Source organism: Rhipicephalus sanguineus, chromosome 5 (assembly GCF_013339695.2).
Source record: "Rhipicephalus sanguineus isolate Rsan-2018 chromosome 5, BIME_Rsan_1.4, whole genome shotgun sequence".
In the NCBI taxonomy this organism is placed as follows: Eukaryota; Metazoa; Arthropoda; class Arachnida; order Ixodida; family Ixodidae; genus Rhipicephalus; species Rhipicephalus sanguineus.
Window position 1 is genome coordinate 88295896 of NC_051180.1, and position 27538 is coordinate 88323433.

At 48.9% G+C, this 27538-nt stretch overlaps 1 protein-coding gene across 1 annotated transcript in view; it reads right to left on the bottom strand.

Moving 5' to 3' along the window:
* Window positions 1-27005, bottom strand: part of LOC119394808 (metalloproteinase-like) — a 51048-nt gene extending 24043 nt beyond the window's left edge. Inside the window, exons 1-5 of the mRNA XM_037662112.2 lie at window positions 26919-27005; window positions 25567-25739; window positions 24684-24773; window positions 22089-22230; window positions 17344-17433 (exon numbers count right to left, since the gene is read on the bottom strand). Coding sequence (XP_037518040.1) covers window positions 17344-17433; window positions 22089-22230; window positions 24684-24773; window positions 25567-25739; window positions 26919-26997 — 574 coding nt within the window. The 5' untranslated portion in view covers window positions 26998-27005. The remainder of the gene's footprint in view (window positions 1-17343; window positions 17434-22088; window positions 22231-24683; window positions 24774-25566; window positions 25740-26918) is intronic.
* Between the last annotated feature and the right edge of the window lie 533 nt (window positions 27006-27538).

Consider the following 27538-nt stretch of genomic DNA (forward strand, 5'->3'; position numbering starts at 1 on the left):
AGATTCCGCGAGTACCTGTCGCGGACTCGACAGCGAAGTTCAGGCTGCCGGCTACCGTTTGGCCTGACCTCCGACCCCTCTTCCACCTGCTGCAACCGTTCGGCGAACTCTGCTTCCCCACCGCGGTGACCGCGGGACCGCGGCAGATGCGCCGCGCTTCTCCTTCCTCCTTTCCCACCTGACGTCAGTCGCCGCTCCGTTCTTCCGGTGCGCCCCTCCTCCCGTGGGCCAGTCTCTTCGAAGAGTGCCGCGCACCGTGCGCGCATTTTGTGACACCACCCCGGCGACAAGAATGTTATCACTCAACATTCAACGCACCACAAAGTCACAGGCGCGCACCTAAAGCGGTCCGAGCACCCGACGATCATGCGCAACGTCACGTCGATGTGTTCCAGGGCAGCGCAAGCGCTCGCGCACACAACACTGCACCGAAGCTGTCGCGGGCACTCCCGACAATAGACGCACACAGAGCATAAGATGAACAAAAGGGAGAGATGAACAGGACAAAAGTGAGTACAGTTAACTGAGAAAAAAAAAACAGTGTCTCTTCATACCTCTGCGGCCGCCTACACCCGGCTGAGGTAGTCCGCGCCAACATTCTCGGTGCCCTTGATACTTATTACGCGAAAGTCGTACTCCTGCAGGAGTAGGGCCCATCGGAGCACCCGGGAGTTCGTGAATCGGGCCTCTTTGAGGTATCTCAGGGGTTGATGATCCGTTTGGACCGTGAATCGCTTACCGTAAAGGTAGAAGTTAAATCGCTTAACTGCCCATACAATGGCGAGACATTCCTTTTCAATGGCAGCGTAGGCCTGCTCTCTCGGTAGGAGCTTCCGGCTCGCGTATGCAACCGGGTGAAGCACTCCCCCCTTATCCTGCAATAGGACGGCGCCGAGCCCCTGATCGGAGGCGTCTGTGCGTAGCACGAATGGTTGAGAGAAATCTGGGATCTGCAGAATCGGTGCTTCAGTGAGCAGTCTCCGCAGTTTATCAAATGCATCCTGCTCGAGGGCTCCCCACTCAACTTGATTCGGCGCCCGCTTCCTTGTCAGGTCCGTCAGAGGTGCGGCGATCGTCGCATAATTTGGGATGAACTCGCGGTAGTAGCCGGCCAGTCCCAGGAAAGCCCGAACTTGGCGCTTGGTGCTTGGCGGTGTAGCCTCGCGTATCTTGTCCAAGGTGGCCTCCAAGGGGTCCAGCCTTCCTCTCCCAATTTTGTGGCCCAGGAAAGACAACTGGTCGAAGCCCAGTTCGCATTTCTTGGGGTGAACGGTCATTCCCGCCTCCCGCAACCTCGCCAGCACCCGCTCCAAGGCGTACAGGTGGTCCTCCCAGCTATCCGTCGCAATGAGCACGTCATCGTAGTAGTGGTAGACGTGGGCAATATCACCGAGGAGTCTCCGCATGAGCTTTGCGAACACAGCCGGAGCAGTCTTTATGCCGAACGGCATGTTCTTGAACTGGTAGAGTCCGTTCGACGTTGAAAACGCCGTCTTTTCCTTGGACTGTTCGTCTAGGGGCACTTGCCAGTACCCCTTTGCGAGGTCCATCTTCGAGAATATCTTCCGGCTTCCCACCTCCGCGATCAGGCAGTCCGCTCGCGGGATCGGTTCTGCGTCTGCGATCAGCACCTCGTTTAGCCGTCGGAAGTCCACACAAAACCTGTTCGTGCCGTCGGGTTTCTTGATCAACACGGTCGGGGCGTTGTATGGGGAGTGAGACCTCTCAATCACCCCCATCTGAAGCATCGTAGCGACCTCTGCCTCCACTTCCTGTCTTACCGCAAAGGGAAGGGGGTACTGTCGTACATGTACCGGCTCTTCCGTTGTCGTCGATAACTTACAGACAGCCCAGTCGGTGACACCTGGTCGCTCCGAAAATACATCTTTGTGTCGGGAGATTAATGCTTTTAACTCAGTGGCCCGCTGAGCACTGAGTTTGTCGGAAGCGGCGACGTCGCGGTAGTCTCCTCGCTCTTCCCATGGCCACATTGGCACTCCTTGCCCACTGGCTGTTGCCGCGACCGTTGGGACTGGCGTCCCGGGCTCCGGTTCCCTGGTGTGGTACTTCTTCAACATGTTCGCATGGAATGTCTTCGCACCATCACCTATCTCCACCACGTAGTCGACCTCGCCTTTCCTTTCTCTGATTGTGTACGGTCCCTTCCATTTCATGGCGAGCTTGTTGTGCTCAGTAGGCAGCAGTAGGAGCGCTTGGTCACCCGGATGCAAAATCTTCGCCTTCGCTCCACGATCATAGTAGCGCTTGTAGCGCTCTCCTGCTTGGTCAAGGGCCTCATGGGCCATCTGACACGTCGTTTCAAGCCTCTCCCTTAGGTCGACAACGTACTGGTAGGCCGTCTTCACCTCCTCCTCCAGGCGCGACCCAGTCCATAGCTCTCTGAGTATGTGAAGGGGGCCCCGCACATTCCGCCCGTATAGCAACTCGAACGGGGAGAACCCAGTGCTGGCCTGTGGGACCTCTCTGTAGGCGAACAGCAGGGGCTCGATGAAGCGGTCCCAATCCTTGGGCTGTTCCGTACACATGCGCCGCAGCATCTTCTTCAACGTCCCATTAAACTTCTCCACCAGGCCGTTCGCCATTGGGTGGTATGGAGTCGTCGTCTGAAGCCGCAACGAAAGCAAGCGTCCCACCTCCGACATGAGTTCAGAGGTGAAGTTTGATCCACGGTCGCTCAGCATCTCCTCCGGTACGCCTACCCGGGAGAAAATTTTCAGAAGTGCCTCGGCCACTCGCTCACTTTCTATACTGGGCAGGGCAATCGCTTCCGGAAAGCGGGTGGCGTAGTCGACCAGTGTCAGGATGTACTTGTTACCCCTTCGGGTTGTTGGTTTCAAAGGGCCCAGGATATCAATGGCGACCTTGCGAAATGGCGTGTCGACAAGTGGCATCCTTTCGAGGGGTACCTTCCTCGCCGATCCGCGGTTGGTCGTCTTCTGGCAAATGTCGCAAGAGGCAACAAAGTTTTCCACATCCTTATGCATACCCGGCCAGAAAAAGTCGGCTAGTATGCGGTCCGTGGTCTTTCTTTTCCCCAGGTGACCTGCCATCAGCCCGCAGTGAGCGAGGTGAAGGACCTGGTCGCGATGCGGTCTCGGGACAATCAGCTGCACTGTCTTCGGCCCCGACTCCGACGTGTATTCCCTATACAGCAGCCCGTCCATGAGCCGGATAGCGAACGACCCGCCCTTGCATTTCCCGCTCCGTCCCTCTCTCTGCATCCGAAAGAGCTGTTGCAGGGTGTCATCCCGCCGCTGGTCTTCCCGCTTGCGGCCTGAATGTCCAACGAGACGGAATGTCCAACGAGACTGAATGTCCAATAGTGGACATTCAGTCTCGTTGGACATTACGTCTCGTTGGACATTCCGTCTCGATTGGACATTCAGTCTCGTTGGACATACAGTCTCGTTGGACATTCCGTCTCGGTTGGACATTCAGTCTCGCTGGACATACAGTCTCGTTGGACATTGAGTCTCGGTTGGACATTCCGTCTCGTTGGACGTTCCGTCCCGGTCGCAAATTCCGTTTTTCCGTTTTCGTTCCACACATCCCAATATTTGCTCAGAAATAAGCTCAGAAAAAAAATGAGCATCTGGTCTTCCTTCATCTGATCGGGAGTGACTGCGGCCAGAGTGGGTGGCACCTGCAAACTCTGGACCGCCTGGAAGGTCTGCTGCTGAGCTTGGCGGCGTGTTGTCACCGCGGCTATCGGCTGGGACTGGGTTTGTATCCCTGGTGGCTCCAGCCGCTTGTGTGGCCTCGGTGTCACGTCGATGTCTTCCCGCGCATCGGCCTCACTCCATGCACCGTCTGGGTCGGCGGGGGCCCGGGCGCCCTCGATATTCCCCAGTATGAGGTCAAACAAGGGGCTCTCCATACATGCGGCCAAGACCTCCCCTGTGTAGTAGGGCGTATCGATGTATATTCGGGCCTCCGGTAATGTCCTCACTGAACGGTCTACGAGGTAAACCGCCCTGCACCTGCCTGTCATGTCTGATGCATTAACGAAGTCTCGGTTAACAATGACGATGTTACAGCCACTGTCCCTCAATACTTTTACGTTCTTCCCCGCGACCCGGCCTTTGACGACAGGGAGGTCACCCGTGACGTGCGCCATGCCCAAGTTCACGACGGGCACGCGCTGCCCGTCCTCCAGTTCGAGATATCCATCTCCAACGCAGGCCGAGACGTTCTTCACGGTGCGCGGCTGGCCGCTCGCATTTCTGTGACCGTTCGTGCATTGTGATGCCAAATGTCCCGGTCGTGAGCACAAATAACACCGGAGCGCCGTTCCGCTGTTGGGTTGTCGCCTGCCTCGACTCCCCTCGGTGATGTCTCACCCTTGGCTCCCTTGTTTTCCATCCCGTCTGCCAAAATTGATCGTCTCTCGGGCGCTGACATATTCTTCGGCCCTCTGGAGGAGATCCTCGACGTCGCGGCTCTTCTTTTCCTTGAGGAACAATGCCAACGCCGGTTTGCAGTTTTCGAGAAATTGCTCCGCCAAGATAAGGTTCTTGACTCCCTCGTATGACCGGCTTGCCTCTGAGAGTTGCACCCACCGCTCCCAGTAGTTTCTAACCGCGCGAAAAACTGCGCTGGCGACTCCTCGTCCTGGGGGGCCTCCGTCCTGAACCTCTTTCGGAAGCCTTCCTCCGTGAGGCGAAAACGAAGTAGGAGGGCCCGTTTAACCTTTTCATACACCAGCGCCTCCGATGCTGGCATGCGGCTGAACACAGTGAGTGCTTCCCCCGTCAGACACGTACTGAGAGCCGTGGCCCAATGTTCCGGCGCCCACGCGTGCGCTTCGGCCACCCGCTCAAAGCGCGTCAGATACGCGTCCAGATCGTCGGTTTTTTCGCTGAACGGTGCTAGCAGCCTCTGTGCGCCTACCCCCGTGAAGTGAGTCGGTACCGCGGCTGCGTTTGACATGCCCTCCGAGCTGCCATTATTGCTCGTGCACTCGCTCCGCAGGCGCAGTAACTCCATCTCCTTCTCCATTTCGACGATGCGCCGATCCGAGCGCGCCCTGTCGCGCTCCTCGTCTTCGCGTTTCCGCTCTTTCTCCCGTTCTTCCTCCTCCCGCTTTCGCTCTCTCTCGCGTTCTTCCTCCTCCCGCTTTCGCTGCTCGACTTCTCGAAGGCGCTCGCGATGTGCGGCCCGTTCCTCGCGCAGAAATTCCTGAAGGGCCGTTCCCTCGTAGCCTAGCTGTTTCCCGACAGCGACAAGGCGCTCTGCCTCTTCGGCCATATCTCGGCTCTGCTAATCTGTTCGCGGACCGTGTTCGTTCTGCCGCCTCTGCCCCGTGGCCACGTTCGACCGTGGTCAACAAGTCCTGTCCGCGGACGCCAGTTGTCAAAGATTTACTCTCCGATTGGAGGGGGTGGGCGGACAACGGACCCACCCCACGTGAAGTGCGTGGTTCGAAAGTGACCGGCGATAGGTCCACGCCTGATCGGACGTGGGGCCAGGGGCAAGAGTCGGGAGACCGCGCATACACTACACAGTACACTTTAATACGATACCATCAGAGTACGCTAGGTAACAAAATAATACACACTGAGCTCGAAAGAACAAAACAAAGAGAAATACGCGCGACAATAGATAAATGAACACTACGCTAATATGTACACACTAACAACAACCCTCGATGGATAACCACACTGAACTCAAAAGAACAAAACAAAGAGAAATACGCGCGACAATAGATAAATGAAAACTACGCTAACATGTACACACTAAAAACAACACTCGATGGATAAACACACTCGGGATGGCACCCGATTACGAAAAGTCCCGGCGAGAGAGAGGAGAGCCGCCGAACATGGCGCTTATCTGAGTGGTGTAGGTGTCAGGTCGAAGGTCCGAGCTGGTGGCTTCCGGGCTGCTGCTCCGCTGTCTACCGCTGGCCGAAGTTGGGCAAGAACACCAGTTCTACGCCACCGCCGAAGATTCCGCGAGTACCTATCGCGGACTCGACAGCGAAGTTCAGGCTGCCGGCTACCGTTTGGCCTGACCTCCGACCCCTCTTCCACCTGCTGCAACCGTTCGGCGAACTCTGCTTCCCCACCGCGGTGACCGCGGGACCGCGGCAGATGCGCCGCGCTTCTCCTTCCTCCTTTCCCACCTGACGTCAGTCGCCGCTCCGTTCTTCCGGTGCGCCCCTCCTCCCGTGGGCCAGTCTCTTCGAAGAGTGCCGCGCACCGTGCGCGCATTTTGTGACAGAGGGGAAGACAGAAAATTAAGTGGGTAGATGAGATTAAGAAGTTTGCAGGTATAACGTGGCAACAGAAAGCACAGGACCGGGTTGATTGGCGGAACATGGGAGAGGCCTTTGCCCTGCAGTAGGCGTAGACAGGCTGATGATGATGATGATGATATCATAATCGTCACCCAGCACCTGGAGTAGCATGTCAGGCGAATAGCCAGGCAAGCATCTCCTGCTTCATTGAAATGCTTATCTCTCCTTGATTTCTTGCTGAAGGTAGCAAAAAGCGATAGGAGGCTGAAGGATTGCCGCAGACTTGAACAGGATCCAGCTGCCAAGGCACCAAGTTAGATTTTAAAAAAACATGACTGATACATCCGTCATAGAAATCGGTATAACACGAAAGTGAAACGTGTCTTGACAGAAGTAGTGCTTATTGTGCAGTGATGTATTAAAGCTTGTGCAATGTCTATTCGTCTTTGGCAGCTATAGCACCGTTTCACGTGAATGTACCCATGTTGACGCCTAGTGGCATGTCTCCATCGCGACGACTAACGCCCATGATCATGATTAAACCATTATGATAACTGAAGGTGTTAACATATATTTGGAAACAACGAATCGTGAATCGCGAGCAAAGATGACACCAACAAGCTCATATTCAACACTGGTATTCGATATGCACTTCTTCAAAATGTCGTCAATTAAGGAGAGAAACGGAACGGTGTGCGCTTTCTAGTAATGGGTAACCGACGCCTGTGCTCATGCATACACTACTACACTGCGCTTCCGCAACACGGGAGGCAGAGGTTCATAGCTTGAGCCGCAAACGCGTGCGACCCGCTGGCCTCTGTCTCGCTCCACCAAGGCACGACATTCGCCCGTCCAAATCGTGTCCTTTCTGCAACGCGTATTACGGCCGTTTTGTTAGTTGGTGCTCTCGCAATCGAAGCAGTCAGCGGCGGAGAAATCCCGTTGATGCATTTGGAAGCTGCTATAAGTATACTCCGATGAGCTGGCACACGCAGACACGAAGCGAAAGGCAAAGAACGTAACTGCGTCTAGGGTGCCTCCGCGACGCCAGCGCGGCCAGTGTCCCTCGCTGGTATCGAGAGGCTTTAACTATGACCTCTGAGATCGCGCGCAATCTCGGAGTAAGCTGTAGTAAGCGTCGATCCTTACGCATTACTTCTTTTCACCTCTCACAGACGGCGGCACCACCCCCCTCCGACCCGCCTACCTACACCGCTAACAGAGAGCACCGTGCGAGAGAGAATGTGTGAAAGATGTAAAGCGCGTTCGTAAGGAGTTCAGCATTTGACGTCGTTGCTTAGTCGGTTGAGCGTCGGACGCTTACCGACATGGCCGCAAGGTCGTGGGTTCGATTCCCAGCGGCGGATATTTTTCTTAGTTTTTTTTTTCTTTCTCAAATGTCATATCTGTAACGGAAGTACGTCACTGAAATATTGGTGGACCCCGGCATGTTAAAATTTGATGTTAGAGCAAATTTGATGCCGATCTCGGTGCCGAAGTTGTCCGCCTCCGCCGCCGGTGTCTGTAACCGCTATCGCGCGAAATGGAAAAAGAAAAAGCATGGGTGCTCCCTTCGTCATAGAAATCGATATAACACGAAAGTGAAGCGTGCCTTCACAGACGTGGTTGATTCTTCATTGTATTGTACAGTGTCTATTGGTGTTTGGCAGTTACAACATCGTTTGACGTGGATGCACGCACGTTGACGCCTGGTGGCGATTTAGCCCTTGTGGTAGCTGAAGTTCTTAACGCTTGTGACTACCGATCCGCTAGTTTCTTAATATTTCTGCCTGCACCGCTGGATCTCCGCCTCGTTTCTGGCGCCGGTGCGAGTATAGACGACGTCCCCGCACCCCTGCCGGGAATGGCGGCGTCAGCGGCGGCGGTCTCCAGGAAGCGCACTGGGCTCCATAGTGCTGCGGACAGCGATGAAACCAGTGTCCACTCGCTCAGCAGTGAGGACTGGTCCGATGACGACTTTCAGCTCGTACGAAGCCGCAAGGCGAAGCGAAGAAACACCGGATCCCCCTTTTCTTCAGGCAAGTCAACTCTGAAATCTACTCGGAAGACCTCAGTCAGTACGATTATTTTCGTACCAGAACTCGCTACCGACAACCTGAGACAACTCAACAGACAGTCGGTCTCGGTGCTTCTCGAAGCGGCGGTGCCAAATCAAGTAATGGACGTGAGAGTCAACTCACGAAAAAATGTTCTGGCTGTCGACGTTGCACATGAGACTGCACTGAGCCCATTGAGTAAAATAACGGAACTTGATGGCATAAAAGTTCGCTCCTACATCCCACTGGGCAGTGGTACCACTACTGGTGTCATCTACGATGTGGACGTCTCTCTTTCCAGCACAGACTTGCCAAGTCTGGTGAAACCAGCAGTAGATGGCATCCCTATACTACATATGTCGCGCATGGGCTCATCTCGCTGTTTAAAACTGACATTCAAGGGTGAATCTCTGCCCTCGCATGTCAAGGTAGGCCACTTTCGGCATCCAGTACGACCGTTCATTCCAAGGCCACTGCAATGCCACAAATGTATGAGGTTTGGACACGTAAGCGCCGTGTGTCAGAGCACGATAATTTGCTCGCGCTGCGCCGAACCACACGCTGCAGACTCCTGCAATGCCACGGTCCTCAAGTGCCGCAATTGCCTCGGGTCCCATGACGCTTCGTCAAATGAGTGCCCCAAGAAACAGAAGGAAAACGAGATCCTAAAGCAGATGGTGCGAGACCGTTCGTCTCGTCGGGAAGCTGTTGCTGTCGTCAGAAAGCGACGCTCCCGACGCCGTAGAGGTTCAAGGAACTCTGTGAATCGCAGTTCACAGGTGACACCTCCTCCTCTGCTTCCTAGACCAGACACGTCCGAGTCGATTTCTCAGGACAAGACCGCACAAGAACACATGGACTCTGAAGCATGGCCGGCATTACCAAAGCTGCAGCCAGAGCCACAGCCAGAACCACAGCAACAGCCAAAGCCACAGCACAATCCACAGCGACTCCAATGGTCGCAGCAGACATTGACCGAGTCAACGACAGCGCTGGTTCGCGACGACATGCCCGAGAAAGACCAGGACATTGTTGCGATGCTTCGCTCTCTTCTGGACACCATACTCATGCTTTTGAACAAGCTAAACACTCCGACAGCCCGAACTGCCCTGCAACTGCTGGAGATTGTCGATCCAGTGTTTTCAGCGCTTCAGTAATCACCACAGCTCGCCCATGGCCCTTTCAAATGCTGCGATTCCCCAATGGAATGTCAGAGCGCTGATGTCACGTAGGTCAGAGAAGCTCCAGCCTCAGTGACTGATTGTACTCCTTTGCACGTGCAGTGCTCTCCTTCTCTCTCTCTCTTCCTCTTTCTAGTCCCCATTCCCTTATCCCCAGCGCAGGGTAGCAAACCGGACTTTCGTCTGGTTAACCTCCTTGCCTTTCCTCTTCTCGCTTTCTCTCTCTCTCTCTTAACATATACCTGGACACAGCATATCGTGAATCCCGAGCAAAGATGGCATCAGCAAGCCCAAAATAAACATTGGTACTCGATATGCACTTCTTCAAAACTTCGTCCATTGAGAAGGGAGAGAAACGGTAAGATGTGCGCTCCAAAGTAATAGGAAAGCTTACGCCTGTGCTCACGCATACACTACCACACTGCGCTTCAGGAACGCGGGAAGCAGAGGTTCGTAGCTTTAGCCGTGAACGCACGAAGGCGTTCCGCTTACCGCTGGCGTCTCTCTCGTACCAAGGCACTGACCAAGGTGCGACATTCGCTGGTCTACATCGTTGCCTTCTACGGCGCTTATTTCAGCAGTTTTATTAGTCGGCGCTTTCGCACTCGAAGCAGTTGGTGGCGGAAAAACACCGTTGGTTCCTGTAGAAGCTTCAATACTCGACAATGAGCCGTCCCACGCTAACACAAAGCAAAAGGCCACAGCCGGACAGGAGAGGCGTGCAGGTGTTTCTTGCCTGCGCGCCTCTCCAGTCCGGCCCTGGAAAGGCAAAGAACGTAACTGCAGCTAGAACACCTCCTCAGTGCTAGTGCGGCCAGCGTTCCTCGCTGGCATCGAGGCGCCCTAACTCTGTCGTCACAGAATCGCTTCCTATCGGCGCTCGTAAGGGTCATCACGCAGTACTTCACCACTCCCGGATGGTCGCACCGCCCCGCCCCCATAAAGTAACATAGCAAGTTTACTATGTTGCTCTTTGCCGCCCCACCAACCAATGGCACCATGCGAGAGAGAATGTGTGAGATATATGGCGCGTTTGTCGAGACTCGTTCATGTGCGTCGGTAGCGCAGTAGGTAGGGAGTCGGGCACCTATCGGCGCGGACCGAGAGGGCGTGAGTTCGATTCCCGGTGACGGAACTGTTTTTGTTCTAGCATTCTTTGTCATTCGTTGTTTTACATTTTACCAACGTCACATATCCATGACAGAAATACGTCAGTGAAGTCTTGGTGGACCCCGTCATAAAACACTTTCCTGTTTAAAAAAATATCCAGCATCGAGCGGGTTTGGAATCCGGGCCCAGTCTGCGTGGAAGGCAAGTATTATGCCGCTGCGTGTAACCCCTTCGCAAAAAAAAAAAAACGCCAGGTCTTTGCGGAAACCGCAGCACAGTCAGAGAAAAAGCTCGGTTGAAAACGCTTGTTCAAATCAATGTACGCCGCCGGACCTCGAACGTATTATAACCTCAACTCTTCAAGACACGATGACATACATAAGTATATTGGTACCTCGAACCTCCGTCGACATTGAATATGAAAGACTGCTTGCGGTACGTCGCCGCGCAGAGAGGAAGTACAGAAGAATGAAATCTGTTTCAGACCTTAGGATATGTCTCCAAGCCCAATGACATGTACGTCGACATCTTCACAAATTGAACACTAAACGCTGGCGAAGAATTTGTGCTTCCCTGGATACTCGAAAGCCACTTTGCAAAATATGGCAAATAATGCGCAGCCTGCGATTTCTTCCTGAAGAAAAATACCCATTCCGAGCTCTGTCGGTCGGGCAACATACGAGTGAAGTAGACGTTTTTGAGGACTACTGCAAAATCATTCTGGCTGGAGCTACTGGTACTCCCTCAACAAACGACCGACAAGCCCCGTCATCCTTCGATGACCGCCTTGATGTCATGTTCACCATGCAAGAACTAGATACCGCACTTGCTTCTACTCTACGCTTGTCGGCACCGGGACCAGAAGGCATCCCGTATGCTGCTCTCTGTTCTCTGGGGGAAGCGGCACGCACTGTTCTTCTATCCATGTTCAGTGCGTCGTGGAGCACAGTCATTGTGCCAGACAAATGGAAAATCAGTCGTCTCGTGGCGTTTCTGAAGCCTGGCAAGACACCTCCTGCCCTCTCTTTCTACAGACCAATTGCCCTGGTAAGTAGCGTAGGCAAGGTCATGGAGAAAATGGTTTCTTGAGAAGAACACCCTCTACCCAGACATGATGACAGGTTTTCACAAAAGGAAGTTTTCTATCGACAATGTGATCGATTTAGTATCAACTGTCGAACAGGAAAAGAAGCGTCGACGCTTGACAGGTGCACCCTTTTGATGTCAGATGTGCATATGATAACGTGTTACATGACGCCATCCTTGACGCACTTGAGGAGCTAGGGATTGGAGGAAGGATGTTTCTGTGGATAATGAATTACCTTACAGGCCGGACCATATTTATGACGACAACGGATGGAGAGACGAGCCGTCATGAAGTCCTTCGTAGTGTTCCTCAAGGCGGCATTCTAAACCCGACGCTCTTCAACATAACTCTAATTGGACTCGCCGACGTAGTACCAGAGACCGCCAGGATGAGCCTGTACGCAGACCATATCTGCATATGGGTTTCCGGCGTTTCACGGCCACAGCTTCGTGCAAGACTACAACGTGCAGTGTCAATCACCTCTAAATATTTGCGTTCGCCAGGTCTACAGTTGGCGACTGCGAAGTGTGCGGCGCTTGAAGTTACGCGCAAAGCGATGCACCGTTACCAGATAACAATTGATGGCGCTTCCGTACCATATATAACGCATCAACGATTCCTAGGAGTGATGATTGACCGAAACTTGTCCTGGCCGAAGCATGTGTCGATGCTTAGATCCAAACTAAGCAGATTTATACACATGCTTAGATATATAGCAGGCATGAAATGGGGCCCATCAGAGAGGTCATTGCTCCAACTGTATGAGGCACTTTTCATAGGCTACCTGCGATGCAGCTTACCTATTATGACCAGCCTTCGCCTGTCCTGCTTGCAAGCTCATGCATTGAGAACATGTCTTGGGCTGCCGCGCTGTACTTCAACGATGGGAGTTATTGCAGAAGCACGCATAACTCCCATAGATAGTTATCTTTAATGCGAACCTTTAAGGGTATATATCCGACTGTTGACCCGTCATGATCGTCATTTTCTACCAACGATCCACACCCACCGACAGGACAGCACTTTTGCAGAATCCATCTCACGCCATGAGAGCATCATTCCCTCAGGCTTCGCTCCGGAAAAAGTTGTAGAAATACCAGCATGGACTTTATCAAGACCTGAGGTGCGCTTATTCATTCCCGGAGTGGGTAAAAAATCGCGTATACCCTCACGTAGCCTAAAACAATTAACGTTATGGTACCTATCTACAGAATATGCCGCTTCTATACATGCGTTTACAGACGGGTCTCTGTCACCCACTGCTTCAACAGCGGCGTTTGTCATACCAAGTTTGAAGACCAGCGAACGCTTCCATCTAGACCACCGAACAACATCGACGGCGGCAGAGATTGTGGTCCGCGAGGTAATTCGTTATATATCGAAGCAACCTCCTCACAACTGGACTATATTTTGTGACTGCAAAACAGCGCTTCAAGTAATAAATTCGGCGCTTAAACGAGGGCCATATTATCTTCTTTCTCAAGAAGTACCCGAATCACACGATGTAGCCCTAAAAACTGGCCATCGTATAAAGGTATCAGTGGATTCCAGGGCAGTGTGGCCTACATGGAAACGAGCAAGCCGATGCGGAGGCAAATATGGCTTATGATAACGCCACATTATTGGCCATTCCATTTTCCCGAACGGATACAAACACCGTTGTATATACACTCTTCCGCGAAAATACTGAAGCATATTGGTCTTCACCAGGTTATCGTCACCGCCGTCTTCACGAACTCTATCCATACATGCACGTTGGAATATCTCCAACCATGAAAAGGTGCAGCACAAGCCTACCGCACAGATAGTGACTAGGGGTGGCGTTCACTCGTCGTTACCTACACCTTATCGGCTGTGCGGGCAGTCCCAAGAGCGAGGTATGTGGCACTCCTGAGACAACAGAACACCTCTTGTGCGTCTGCCCGGAATATATCACGCAAACGAATGCGATGGCCACCGTCTTGTTATAATCTGCGAAGCAGCAAGTTTCAGAAAAAGGTCTGCTGGGACCACCACCTCGTCATCAGAGCGATATTCTGAAAGCGCTGAGCGAGTTTTCGCTCGAGACAGAAATCGACAAGAGACTGTAAATAGTTTCTGAACAGTCAAGGTTTTGCTTCATCGCCACCTTCCACCTCATCATCATTAACACCATCTCTCTTTCCCACCCCCTCCCCTTTCCTAACGCTGAGTAGCAGGCCAGAAGATTGATTCAGGCCAACCTCTCAGCTTTTCTGCCACAATAAACCTTTCTTTCTCTCTCGAAGAGCGGCATTTCTAGACCGCGTTATAAATTCTTTTGGGACTACTAATACAAGTACATTTGCAAGGTACCCACTACGCCATAAATCATCATTTGTGTGAAGTTGGGAAGCACCGACTACGCCTCTTCGTCATTTTACGGAGAAGCGAGGTGCCAGCTACACATCTGTAAGGCATTGTGCGCACTTGGCTGATGCGGCGGCTGATGACGATGAAAATGTATGACTGAGCCCTTTGTAATGGGTTGGAAGCTTTAAACGATCCACCAGTTACGTAATTCGCGTTCTGTGACTCCCGGTCGTTATTTCATTCTCCTAACACGCTTTATAGCATATGTTAACGTGAGAAAGAGAAAGAGGGAAAGAACTTCACTGAGGCCCTGAGGAAATAGATCTCGGGGGCCTTGTGGGCTTCCTTGGCAACTAATACAAATACACTTGCGATGCACGCACTACGCTACAAATCATCATAGTTTTTGTGAAGCAGGGAAGCAGCCACTATGCCATTTTTCGTCATTCTACAGAGAATTGTGGTACCCGCCACAAATCAGTAAGGAATTATGTGCACTTTGTTGATGCTCTTCCTGATGACCATGAATAATTATGGCTGAGTCCTTTGTAATAGGTTGGAAGCATTCAACGACCCACTCGTTGCGCACTTCGCATTGCGTGACGCCTAGTTACACAATTCCCGTTGTGGGACGCCTGGTTGTTATTTTACTCTTCTACCACGCTATATTACATATGTATATGTGGTTTTTCCCGACATAAAGCCAGTATGGGGTCTTTTTCCAAAGCAGTTTCAAGCACCGGCATCGCTCTGAGGTAGAATTCTGGGCTCCCACGAAGGTTCGAAGCCCGTTCCATCACAGATATTTTTTTGTTATCTCGCGCGACAGCGGTTACGGACACCGGCGGCGGCGGCGGACAACTGCGACGCCAAAAACGGCCGTTGTTGTCATCTCATAACAGCTTTCGCTGAAAAAAACGCCAGGCCTGCGTGGAACACGCAGCATACTCACTATGCCATTATTCGTTATTCTGCGGGGAAGCGATGTACCCGCTACACGCCTGTAAAGCATTAGGTGCACTTTTTAAATGCGAAGCATTTCTTAGCGAACCTCAGGCACTTTGGCCGTTTCTATCTACGTATCTATCTATCTATCTATCTATCTATCTATCTATCTATCTAGCCGCCTACGTCTGGGCGTTCTCCTGGTCGTCTCCATAGCTTGTAATGTACCAAAATTGGCATAGCAGGGGATCAGTGTACGACGAACACGATTCACTGGTCATGACATGAATAACGCAAAATACCTGTCACATACGTCATGAGACCCTTTCTCTCAGTCACGTGTGGCACATAACCATAAATCACAGTTAATGTTATGCGGGTATGTGCCACAGGTGATACAGAGTCTCAACCGACACAGTAAACGCGAACACACACACATCGACACGAAAAGAAAGAGATAATATTAGTAATTGTTGGTGTGTTATGTCCCAAAACCACGATATGATTATGAGAGACGTCGTAGCGAAGGGCTCCGGAAATTTTGACCATCGGGGATTCTTTAACGTGTACCGAGATCGCACAGAACACGGGCATCTAGCATTTTGCTTCCATCGAAATGCGACCGCCGCGGCGGGGATCGAACCCGCGACCTTCGAGTCAGCATCCGAACACCTTAACCGCTACACCACCGGGGCGGACGCAAGGAAAGTGAGGAAGCTGAAGACCGAACAGCCCTGGAGGACGCTCAACTACCATCTACTCGTCCACATGGTCCGCAACGTGGACCACGTGGATTACGCAAAAACCGGGATCAATGCATCCTGCAATAAATCTGCGAAGAGGACCAGGCCTCTCATCATTACCGCTGACTCCAACATTGATTTATCAAGACCCAACAACGCTTGGTCCTTATACTGCGTGAAAGACTGCTTGGATGTGGAGAGGGCATTAAAAGACCTCGCTGCCACGTGCACGACAGGAGGCATCATAGATCATTTCATAGTAAGAGGTATCCAGGATTTCCACCAGTTGCACCACACCTCGCACTTCACTACATTTAGACTCCTCATAGCCGCGATCACGAATGGATCCGATTAACAAGTCCGGTCCAGCTGCTGGTGCTCACAGATCACGGTGATGCTGACCTTGTTCAAGAACTGTCAAGACCCCCTCCTACACATACACACGGGCTCGTGAAACGTGCGTGCGTACTCCGTCATAACGGACAAGTATAAGCATAACAACTGTAACTGTGACTGTAACGTACGTGCAGTGCGCCTGCGCGTGCCACTCGGCTGTGTATATATCTAAGGAAACTTTCCTGAATGAAGTTTGGTTGTAAGTACCGCCTGTCCTGTGCATCTGTGTTCCTTCTTTGTCCTGTTCGGATTCGTGCTATCCAGTATTGAAGAATATAAGCACTACATATCAGCTTACCGCGTCTGGTGTTGGTAACACCCACGTTGCTGTTGGCGTCGTTACGCAACTGCAAACAACTGGTTATATAATACATATGCGACTCTTCAACATATGAGTGTGCGTATACCACTCCCATATTTATCTAGCGTCATTCCGTAACGTTTCGCTCAATGTGAAAAATTACGCCACAGTCACCATCTCGTGCATGCTTCGCATAACATCGATTCCCACGGTACGTGGGATCTGCCGAATTTTTTTATGCTGTGATTGATGATAAAGAAGAATTTTGGCTGAGCCTTTTGCTATGGGTTGGAAGCATTAAATGACCCACCCATTGCGCAATTCCCATTGTGTGACGCCCGGTGGTCTTCTACCACGCTATATGACATATGTTAACGTGATTTCTTGCCCGACATGACGCCTATATAGGTTATAAGGGTACTTGCTTGGGCCAGTTGGTATATATTCACTTTGTCACTTGGGTCTTTTTGCGAAGAAGCTTCAAGCACCCGCTTGGATCTGTGGTAGAACACTCGCCTGCCACGCAGAGGACCCAGGTTCAAATCACATCCGATCGTGGATATGTTTTTCTCATTTAGTACTTTTGGTCATTTCGCGCGATAGCTGTTACGGACACCAGCGGCGGCGGACAACTACGCCACAAAAATAGGCTGTTCTTGTGGTATCATAACAGCTTTCTCTGTAAAAGACCCTGTACAGGCTTTATGTCGGGCAAGGAATCATGTTAACGGATGTAATATAACGTGGTAGAAGAGTAAAATAACAACCAGGCGTCACACAATGCGAATTTCGTACCGGGTGGGTGGTTTAAACCTTCCGGCCCATTGCAAAGGGCTCAACCATAATTATTCATCGCCATCGGCTATAGCGTCATCAGCTATGCCAAGAACGCTGCTATTAGAGCAGTGTTCTTGGCAAGTATGCTCCACTTACAATATGACGATCCAGATCTTGCCTCGGGTACTTGGGTTTCAGTCTTGTTAGGAGGCACAGAGGACAAGGACTTCGCATATTGATTGCTATCTGTGACATGAAAATATAATTCCAATTATTACGCTAGACACTGCTCATGCCGTTACATGTGCGTTACCAAAGCACTTTAGCGCATTTCAAGATAAACATATTGAATGTGTACAGAAAAATAGAGATGTGTTTGAGGGCAGCTGATACAGTACGCTGCTTCTGGCTTCACATCGTTCCTAATAACCCCAAATGTGGTTAGTAATACTGTCTAACTTCGTTACAACGAAGTAGCATCGGGACCATAAGTTAGTTCGTTATATTCGGTATTCGTTGTAACAGAAATGATAAAAGTGGGGTCTAAGGAATCGGCAAGCTGGCTCGCTCAAAAATGATAAATACAAACACGCATTATTCTAGGATTCAAACCCATTATATAAAAAGGTAATTCTTACCTGTCTCTTTGTGGAATTTCAATCTAGCTAAACCGGAACATGAAAAGGTGATATTGCAACAGAAAAAAGTTCGTTTGACAAAACGGCATTCGTTCACATTTATTCGAAAAATGGTGCGATCTTTACCTGGTTGCTTTGCACAGCGCTGTGCAGAATGTAGTTTTCCACAGTATCCACGAACGAGAGGGCGTTTTCTACTTCTTTTTGTGCTATCTTTCGAGTTTTGATCTTCTAGCGAACGAAATATTTCTTCGTTATGACCGACATCGCGGCGGCTGTCGCGTTTTCGGTTTCGTTGTAAAAAAGTGAATTTCGCTGAAATGAAGTGTCCCCAACCAAAGTTCGTATATAGTTCGCTTTAAAGGGACGGTGCCATCAAATTTTGGGGCTATAACAAGCTTGTTGTGGGTTTCCTCTGCATGCAAGGACACTCCACACGAAGGGTCGGACACAGCAAACGTTTAGAATATATTTTAGTTCACTTCCAAAGTGTACCTAAATCCCTATTCTTCTAATCAAGACCGCGAACACAGACGTAGCTCTATAGGAGAGGCAACGAAAGTTGTAGTGACGTGAGTGACCTCCGGACCTCCGCCACCTCCGCAACGTACGTACCGGTAGGGTGGCTAGTGTGGCCAATTCTAGCCACCCTAGTACCGGCAAAGAATCGGTTGCTACATCACTCGCCGAGTTTCGATCGCTTCCTGGCTAAGTGCGTCACCTGACCAAGACCCCTGCATTGCTACGTCATGGCCCAACCTCGGCGCCCAGAAAGCGCAACCGAAAGTTGTCCACATAAAAAGGCGATATTAAATTATTTTGCAAGAATACATGAATCTTGGTGCGTGCTTCGTGCTTCCTGGAGCTATAGGAAACGCTTACAGCAAACAACGCGCAAGCCACAAATTTGGTGGCACCACCCCTTTAACGAATAATTCGCTACATCAGTGTTCGTTATCATGATGTTAAACTGCAGTCAGTTCTCATTTTTGATAACTTTTTAGTCAGGAGAGATCGCATTTTCATTTTTAAATCTAACTCGAAATCTAATTGGAAAATGATGGCATCGTATCAAACCCAAATGCAGAGGGCTGTTCTATATCGCTATATTTGAAAGCTAAGGGGAATATTTTGTTAGAGCGTACGTCCTATAGATATTAGGAAAATACTCGTAAAGGCGTGTAAGTTGAATGATAGAAATATATTGGGTACAGTTTAATATTTATTTTCACTTACTATCCATAGTGGTTTAATACGCAGTAAATATTGAGGTGACCAATATACCTCGGGTATCAACTCGATATACAGGGTGTTTCAAGAAATGTGTCCAAAATCCTCAAAAATCAGAGAAATGCGATATTTTTTTCATGCGTTCAAGATTACTTTTGTGGCCATATGAAGATGGCTAAAGACATCATTAAAAGCAGTAATTAAAAAAGTTAAAATAATTAACTTTTTAGTTAGTGGAGTTAGGCGGTTATGTCAAGTGGCAGAATCGAAGTCCTTCATGCGAAGAACCCGTTGCAGCTTTAAGATTTCAAAAGAGCGGCCTGTAGTAATAATTTAGAAGTAATGAATTCACCTGAATTCCCCTGAAACCGAAACCGAAATGCGGAAGAGCACTACTGCCATATTCTTTCGAGACGTCCAGGATTAGTGCAGGGATGTTCCGTCCTACGCCGAAGAATCCCCATTTCGAGACATGAAAATTCCCTATTTCGTGCATTTTTCCTGCATACTTCGAAAAAAATCCCTGCACATTTCCCTGCACTATGGTAGTAATGCGCGCGAAGTGCGAACACACACACGGGCGCATATAATGGGTGTGTGTGACATGTTTACGAATATTCAAATCATGACTAGTACCCGCATTCCTGCGCAGCACAAAAGCATAGCCTTTGTAACCTCATGACCTGTACATACGTGGGTTTTGAGTCGTACACTCGGAGTGAACAAGAAATCGCTCCATATAATTACCGGAAACAAATTTTAAGGGTTCTGCCTTTGCGTGCTGCATGCGCCAGAACCGACTGCTGAAATTGATGAAGCAGCGCACGAAAAGACACAAGCTCTTCATTGAAGCCATAGCGCTGATAGGACAGGGACCACAGAAAGAGGACGGGACGTGCGCTCGGTTCCTTTTTCTGTGGTCCCTGTCTTATCAGCGCTATGGCTTCAATGAACGTCACAAACCAGCTAGCCCAAAAATCAGTTCTCTTAGACACAAGCTCGCCCGCATAATATGACGCGCGCACACACGGCGCTTGTGTTCGCCTCATCTTTATGTGTGCGTAATTGTGTCTTTTTTGCGCTGCTTCATCAATATCACGGCTGACCAACGAGCCCATTATTACATATTAAGCCATTGCAAAAGCCGAATACCCAATGCGACTGCTATGTTTTTGTCATATTAGGTGAAATCACCATTGCTGAAATTCCCTGCAATATCGCAAAGATTCCCTTTTTCCCTTTCTATTAAAATGACGGCTGAAAATTGCCCGAAAAAGGGAAAATTCCCTGCACTGAACATCACTGGATTAGTGTACGTCCTACACCTGTGTAATCGCTGTCTAGAAGAGTGACGTCATTCTGATCGTCAGCTTGCTGCGCTCAACGGTGCTTCAGTTTTGGTTTCGCCTTTGAAATTGGTTGAATTTCATTACGCCACAATAATTACTAGAGGACGCTTTTTCTACATCTCAAAGCTGCGACGGGTTCTTTGCAGGAATAACTTCAATTCTCCCATTTGACATAACCTCCTAACTCCGCTAATTAAAAAAGTTAATTAATTTAACTTATTTATTTACTGTCCCAAATGATGTCTCTAAAGGGGAACTCCGGTGCATTTTCGACCACATTGAGATAATGCCGTTTTCAAATAGTATTACCAGTCCTTTAAAGCTAGGGGGGGAGGGTTCATTTTCCTGAGACTCGCGAATAATATTAAATAAGGAGTAAAAGGTGAGTCGAAACGGAAACCGAAACAGGAAGTTGCTCCGTGCTGGGTATGCGACGACGTCACGAAATACGCTACACGCTGCCACGGCTGGCCAGGGTGTAAACATAGCACACGTGCTTCTGCTATCGCGCGAAAAGCAAGCCGGTGATGTCTGAACTTACCAGTGACGAGTTCAGTGATGATTGCCGCTACTGTCTGGGCGCGGAAGCATCGCCCCTTGATTTCGACCCGCCGACGCGTGAAGTAGCTGACGTGCCCCGCATCAATCTCCTCGTTGCTCAATATTGCGCGTGCTTACTGTAAGACCCGATGTCAACGACGGCTAACACGCTATGCAGCTAACAAAACCGAACAACTTCACTCACGTCGTCGTCGCCTCGCAGAAGAAAACGCGCGCTGCAACCGTCTGCTGGGTGAGGCGGGGGTGGAAAAAGGAAGACACAGGACAGTTGGAAGACACGTTACTATACGTTACGTCAAATACACAGGGTGGCCCGCGTTAGCAGGCGTGATTCCAGAATTGGCTACCAATATTTAAAATGCATTTTCTAAAAAACTAAATGACTTACGGGTGTATAATTTGGCACATATCATCAGGGTACCGAAGAGAACATGTGTTGAAAGTTTAATTGAATCGGTGAGTATCGAAAAATCGCCGGAGTTCCCCCATTTTAAGGTGCGTGCCGCTACATAAAAAGCATTTGTGAAGGCGTCGAGCAAATATTGCGTTTTTTTTTAATGCGAAGCATTTCTTAGCGAACTTCTGCGACTTTGAGCATATCTATCTATCTATCTATCTATCTATCTATCTATCTATCTATCTATCTATCTATCTATCTATCTATCTATCTATCTATCTATCTATCTATCTATCTATCTATCTATCTATCTATCTATCTATCTATCTATCTATCTTTGAGGATTTTGGACACATTTCTTGAAACGCCCGTGTGTGTGGGGGGGGGGGGCGGGGGGGGGGACTACTAGGGTATAGTCCAGTAAGCAGGCAGCACACACACATTATTGCAAAAGCTTCCCCATCAATCATCGGTTAAGAACTGAGTGAAAGAACGTCTGTACCTTTGAAGAACAAACGGCTTCTAAGCGCCTTTCGCTGCATGGTGCTGGCCGCCGCAAACGCGCGCGTTCACAGTTCTTTTTCGTATGGCTGCGAATTAGCCGTGGTCTTGTTAAGGTCCCTGATTTTTCCGTTTGTTTTCTCGTTCTACCTTTCTGCTGCCACAAAATTTAGTAATAAAAAAGCACCAGTAAATGTGCAGATGGGCTTGTACAGGAAAACTTACCTTTTAGAAGGACGTCCGATGAAATGTCCACGTCAGACGTCCTCTGTTCTAGTCGCTGAATGTCATGTTGAATGCTACCTGTTGCGTTATACTTTGCGGCAGGCGATGGCTGTATTCGCTCGGTAGGACTCAAGATCCCGACCTTCCCGGAATAAAAACGAGAATGTTGTGCGTTTCACCATGAATAGTACTGCACATGAGAGACTTAAAACGTAACAAGTAATATTGCTAATTGCCTTACTATTGTCTACAGGCCTTCCCAGCATAGCACTTCTTTCACTGACGTTCTTACTGCCACAACTAACTGTATAAGAAAACAACGACGACCGACGTGAGCCGTCCTTGTCCTTCTGTATACAGTTGTTTCAACTTGTCAAAACTTCTTAAGTTTGCCTAACTCCTGGCAAAAGTTCAGAAGTAGTAAACTTGACTTGCATTTGTTGTAAAGCACTGCTTTAGTTGGTCTAAAAAGGGCTAGGTTTGAACGCGATGGCGTTAAAGAGCTTGTGTCGCAGAAATTTCGGTGTTGGCGTCGGCGTCATTGGTTGTGAGCAAAAAATGAGCGTTGTCCGTGAGCGAAAGTTTGAGATAGCTGCAAATAAAGAAATAATAACAAAATCTTGGGTTCGAATGGGAATCGAACCCAGGACTCCTACGCGGCAAACAGGTGTTCTACCACAGAGCCAGGCGAATGCACAAAATCACCTTGGAAAAAAGAAGACTATACGAATGTTATGTAGTGCGAGGAGAGTCTGCCACATGTATAATACTGCATGGCAGAAGCGTATAATCACACCAGTCGTCGAAACATGTGGATTGCGCAACGAGTTGTTCGCTTAAAAGACCACCAATTGCAAAGCGCGCAGGTATAATTGGTTATCAATATCAACAACAGCATCAACAACGTGTGCAGCTGCGCAGGTCCGCGTGTCGCCTAACGTTACCTCGCAAACCCGCAAAAAGAAGAATTATGTCGTAGTGGGCACTTCGCAGTTGTACTACCAGTCAGCATTCTAGGGTAGTTTGAAAGGGCCAGTTTACAGAAGCACAGACGTTCCTTCTGTTGCGGCACGGTTTAGGTGTCCACGGAGAACCGAAGCCAGGCTAGCGATTGAGGGGGTGATGCGAGCAGGGTCCGACTACGATATCGCGTTCTACTCTTGTAGGCAAAGCTCAAGCGTAGACCAAGTTTTTTATTTCTTCTTCATTCAGAGGAAAGTCTTAAGTGCCTCGTTGAGCGGCCCCTTGAGCGGCCCCTGATTCTTAATATGAATAGGCTGGATATGTCCAGGTCACACAACCAGGGATGAAGAATTGCTCGGTGAGCGCCGATTGCCCCACCTTTCCTGCTCGTCTGATGAAAAGATTTATATAGAGACGGTCGTGAGGCGTACGTATCGTACTGCCACCATGATAATCCGAAAAAGAGTGAGCAATAGCACCCTCTGCCGATGTACAGCGTGAAATTCAACCACGCAACATCACTACGCCCCAACATGTATTTTCTTTTATATTTAACTTTTTTTTCTCCTACAAATAAATCTCTGGGGATTGCAAAGTTAGGTCGTCTCTTTTCTGTTCTGACACTTTTAACAGCGGATTTGTTAAACCCGGGCGTAAAGTGTAATCTGTAGGCAAGGAAAACCACTTGGCGGGTATGTACCACAGGAATTGGGCAAGTCCTACTGCAGAGTACAAGCCTTTATGGGAATAATGTCAATGCGTTGCTGGTGGGAAATGGAAGTGAGTGTGGAGAGGAGGGAAAGAGGGTGAAGTATAGCATAGCTATGTATAGTATAGTATAGCTAGGGAGTGGGAAAGGGAAGTGAGGGTGAGGAGGAAGGAAAGGAGGTGAGAGGGTGAAGCATAGTATATCCCTGTATAGTATTTATACAGTACAGCAAAGGAGTCGCAAAGGGAAGTGACGGTGACGATCGGTTATGTGAGGGCGAGGAGGACAGAAATGGTGGTGGGAGAGGGTGCAGCATACCATAGCCTTATGTAGTATAGCACTGGGGTGGCACCGGGAATTGAGGGTGAGGAGAACTAATACGGGGTTAGAACGGGGGAAAAAGAAAGGGATCGAACGCCACCAGCTACGCTGCTTCCTCAGCCTTCGCACCACAAGTGCGCTGCTGCCCCAAATTTTATTTAAGGCGAAAGCCTTAGATGCCTCATCAAACGCGAAAAATTGACCATCGGCGGTGTCAATGTCAACAAGAGTGATGAAAAAATTGATCACGTGAAGACGTCACCATATCACGTCATCATGACGTCACAGAACACCGAAATGTGTGACGCCATCAGGAAGTCACTATGACGCCATCATATGACATCGTCGCTAGGTCAAAAGGGAGCCGATCACGGAGGCAGTGCAAAACCACGTTAGGTGCAGAAAGCTTTCGGAGGGCGTGGGGTAGGATCAGTATATTGACTGAGAAGACAACAAAAAAAAACATGCTAGCTTTCGCCTTCGAGTCGTCTTAGGCGAATGCTAAGGGCGCGAATGCATAAGAGACTCCGTGAATTTTTCCGTAGCCACCATGAAGCTGACTACCCCCATATAATATAAACAGAGGCGAGTAGTATACGCACAAGTCGAAGTCCCCGGCCACGCGTAAGCATGACAGCTGCACCTGTTTGCGGGTCATGGTAGAGGTTCCGTTCCATTCCTGAACCGTTCATCTGCAGAAAAGCAGGCGATATCACTACCACTAACATATCATAACACAAATTGGATGTTGCAGCAAGCGTCTACGCGACTTGAGTGCGCATCTCTTCGGCGTGTGCTCTGCTTTTTTATATGAGTCTTATCGTACTTGCCAAGTGTTAAATAAAGTTTGTTTTATACATTCAATAATAAATAAATTATGTGAATGCTGAGTGCGAAGTGACATCTTGGCAGACTTTGGAAATAAACGAAATAAGGATTTTCAACGAACAAGCAATAGTAGCATATACTTTCCTGCAAAAGGATGGAGCAGTGGGGGGAGAGAAATTAGATAATAATTTGGATTACAAGATATATTGCTTCAGGAACACTGTGTCGGCGCATTGCAATAGCAGTGGCCTAAAGAAAGGTAACGGCATTTTTCTTTATATTGCAATAGCCATTCTCTTCAGTTCGGCCCCTGTCCTGTTATTTGTGAGCAATAAGTGTAGTAGAATACAGCTGCATCATTTTATTCGTGCGAGAATATTAAGTTGACGCCCCCTTCAAACCAGAACAAATTTTAGGTGCACACTGACAGTGTTCCTTTGACGACAATGCTTGATATCGTGAAATGTTCATTATCAATGCTCAACTCCTTAGTCGGCTGAAGAATGTTTTGATACCTATTACGCACTACTCGAGACTTGCGCGTCACCCACGGCATCGTTCTTGTCATCATTCGAACGTATATATGTACTTGAATGACGTTTAGTTGTGCTCAAACTTCCCGCACATTCTCGTGCACTACTGAAAGAATATTTTTACATAGTGAAATGTTGTCCTATCTTCTTCCAACGTTGCGACTTCCAGTCTTTCACGGAACACGGACGCTTTCCTCAGAGCCAAAGTATGGCCAGAACGAATGGCCACAAGCAGTTCTCCACTGTCGCTTCTTTCGTTTAGGATTCGAGGGAACACTACTGTCGTCACTGGAGACCCTGCGCAAAGGACATTGGAAATCAGGATGAGTTCACTTTTTTCACATTTGCTGTATCTGCTATGTCATTAAATATAAAGTGACCTTAATGAATGTCATTACTAAGCCTTCGTAAGGTACGAGGCCGACTTGAAATGTTTTTTCAAAGAAGTAGATTTTTTTTCGCTTAACTAGATGTGCAATTGATCAGAAAACATCTTGAAGAAAAGCTGTGTTCTTACGTTGTATGTCTGAAAATTTATAACAATGGATACAGCGTGACTGCAACAGGCGTATGGGAAAGCGGCACCGATAGTATACAGCTTTCGTGCACAGCACAACAAAAAAAAAATTTTAGTACGAATTAAGTTACAGTGCCAAAGACATGGAACACTAAGCGTCAGATATGAAGAACTAATAGATATCAGCTCGCAGAAACATACAAGAGATAGGGGTTGAAGAAATTCACTCATTTATGCATACCCTGGCTCTCCACTAAGAAAAATATTTTCGAAAAAAACCAAAAATTCATTGTTTCTAGACAACTTGAAGGTACCTCGGCCCATCGTGAATTGGTGACGAAATCTCACCTCCAGAATTGACAATATCTCATCTCCGTCACGGTATCAAATTCAATTTGAAATTGGATTTTGTGTGGGCAAGCACCTCATAAAACATCGCGACAGTTTTAACGTGTCAGTTGTGTTCTTAGAAGTGCAGCGAGGTCCAATAGAACCGCTTTATGTTGCAGTTTTCCGATAAGTATGCCTACAATATCGCTTGCCTCCTGTTTCAGTACGCTGTGCCCTCAATGATATTCTCATGATCACATAGTGCGCGGTGAATTCCGGGGAGCGCCTCTTTCAAAGATGTGTGAAAAGAAATTTGACGTAACAGAAATCATTAGGCGGGTCTGCTTTTCATACGTTTATTGCCACGTAAAGAAGATATGTAAAGTTTTACAGAAGCCTTGCACTAGACCCTGAATCTTTTTAAACAGGTGTCTGCAATTACTGGATGTCAAATCTTCAGATCATTCTTTTTTCTTTAACACCTTCTTAACACTAGGTTGTAAATTATTCTACGACAACTCATTACACACAACCTTTGTTTCTTCTAAAATCCTCGCTTACAGACACACGTTAGTTATTCTGAAGAGTTCATTATGCACAATTTATTTAGTGACACTGACACCACTTACCCATAGATGTGTATGGTGAATATAGAAGTTGTAAATAGACAATCAAATTCACGAGGTCGTTCACACGTCGTTTCTGCATGTTTAGAAGATGAATTCAAACGTCCAGCAAAGGTAACTATTGTGGTACTCCTTATAAAGACTACTTGGAACTACACTTAAGAGGCGTAAACGTGGGCAACTGCGATGTCAAAGTGTCCCTGGCCTTGAGTCACATTTTCCTTTCCGTCTGTGACTCGTCGCTGCACTTTTAGATCTCGCGATTTCCCTCGGGTGAATGGCTCAGCGTAAAGTGCCTGTCTTTTTCGTTTTCGTTTTACGTCGTCTCTTATAGGAGTCGGTCAGCGACAATTCAGGGCTCCAGGTTCGAAACATGGATCATTGAGTAAACACACAGGGAACACTTCCTGAAAATCCTAAGAAAATGATGTGGGAGTGAAGAGGCATATTGCTACCACTTATCGAATAGGAGTCTTAGCGACGTCGTCTTTAGAAGTGCGATGGAAATGTCGTCAGGTGTTGTTGCTTCTTTTGCTACATATGCTGCTACATCACTCTTTGCGACCACAGATTGCCCTGTGAGACCACAGATTGCAATGTAGATGTCACTAACATACTCTGAT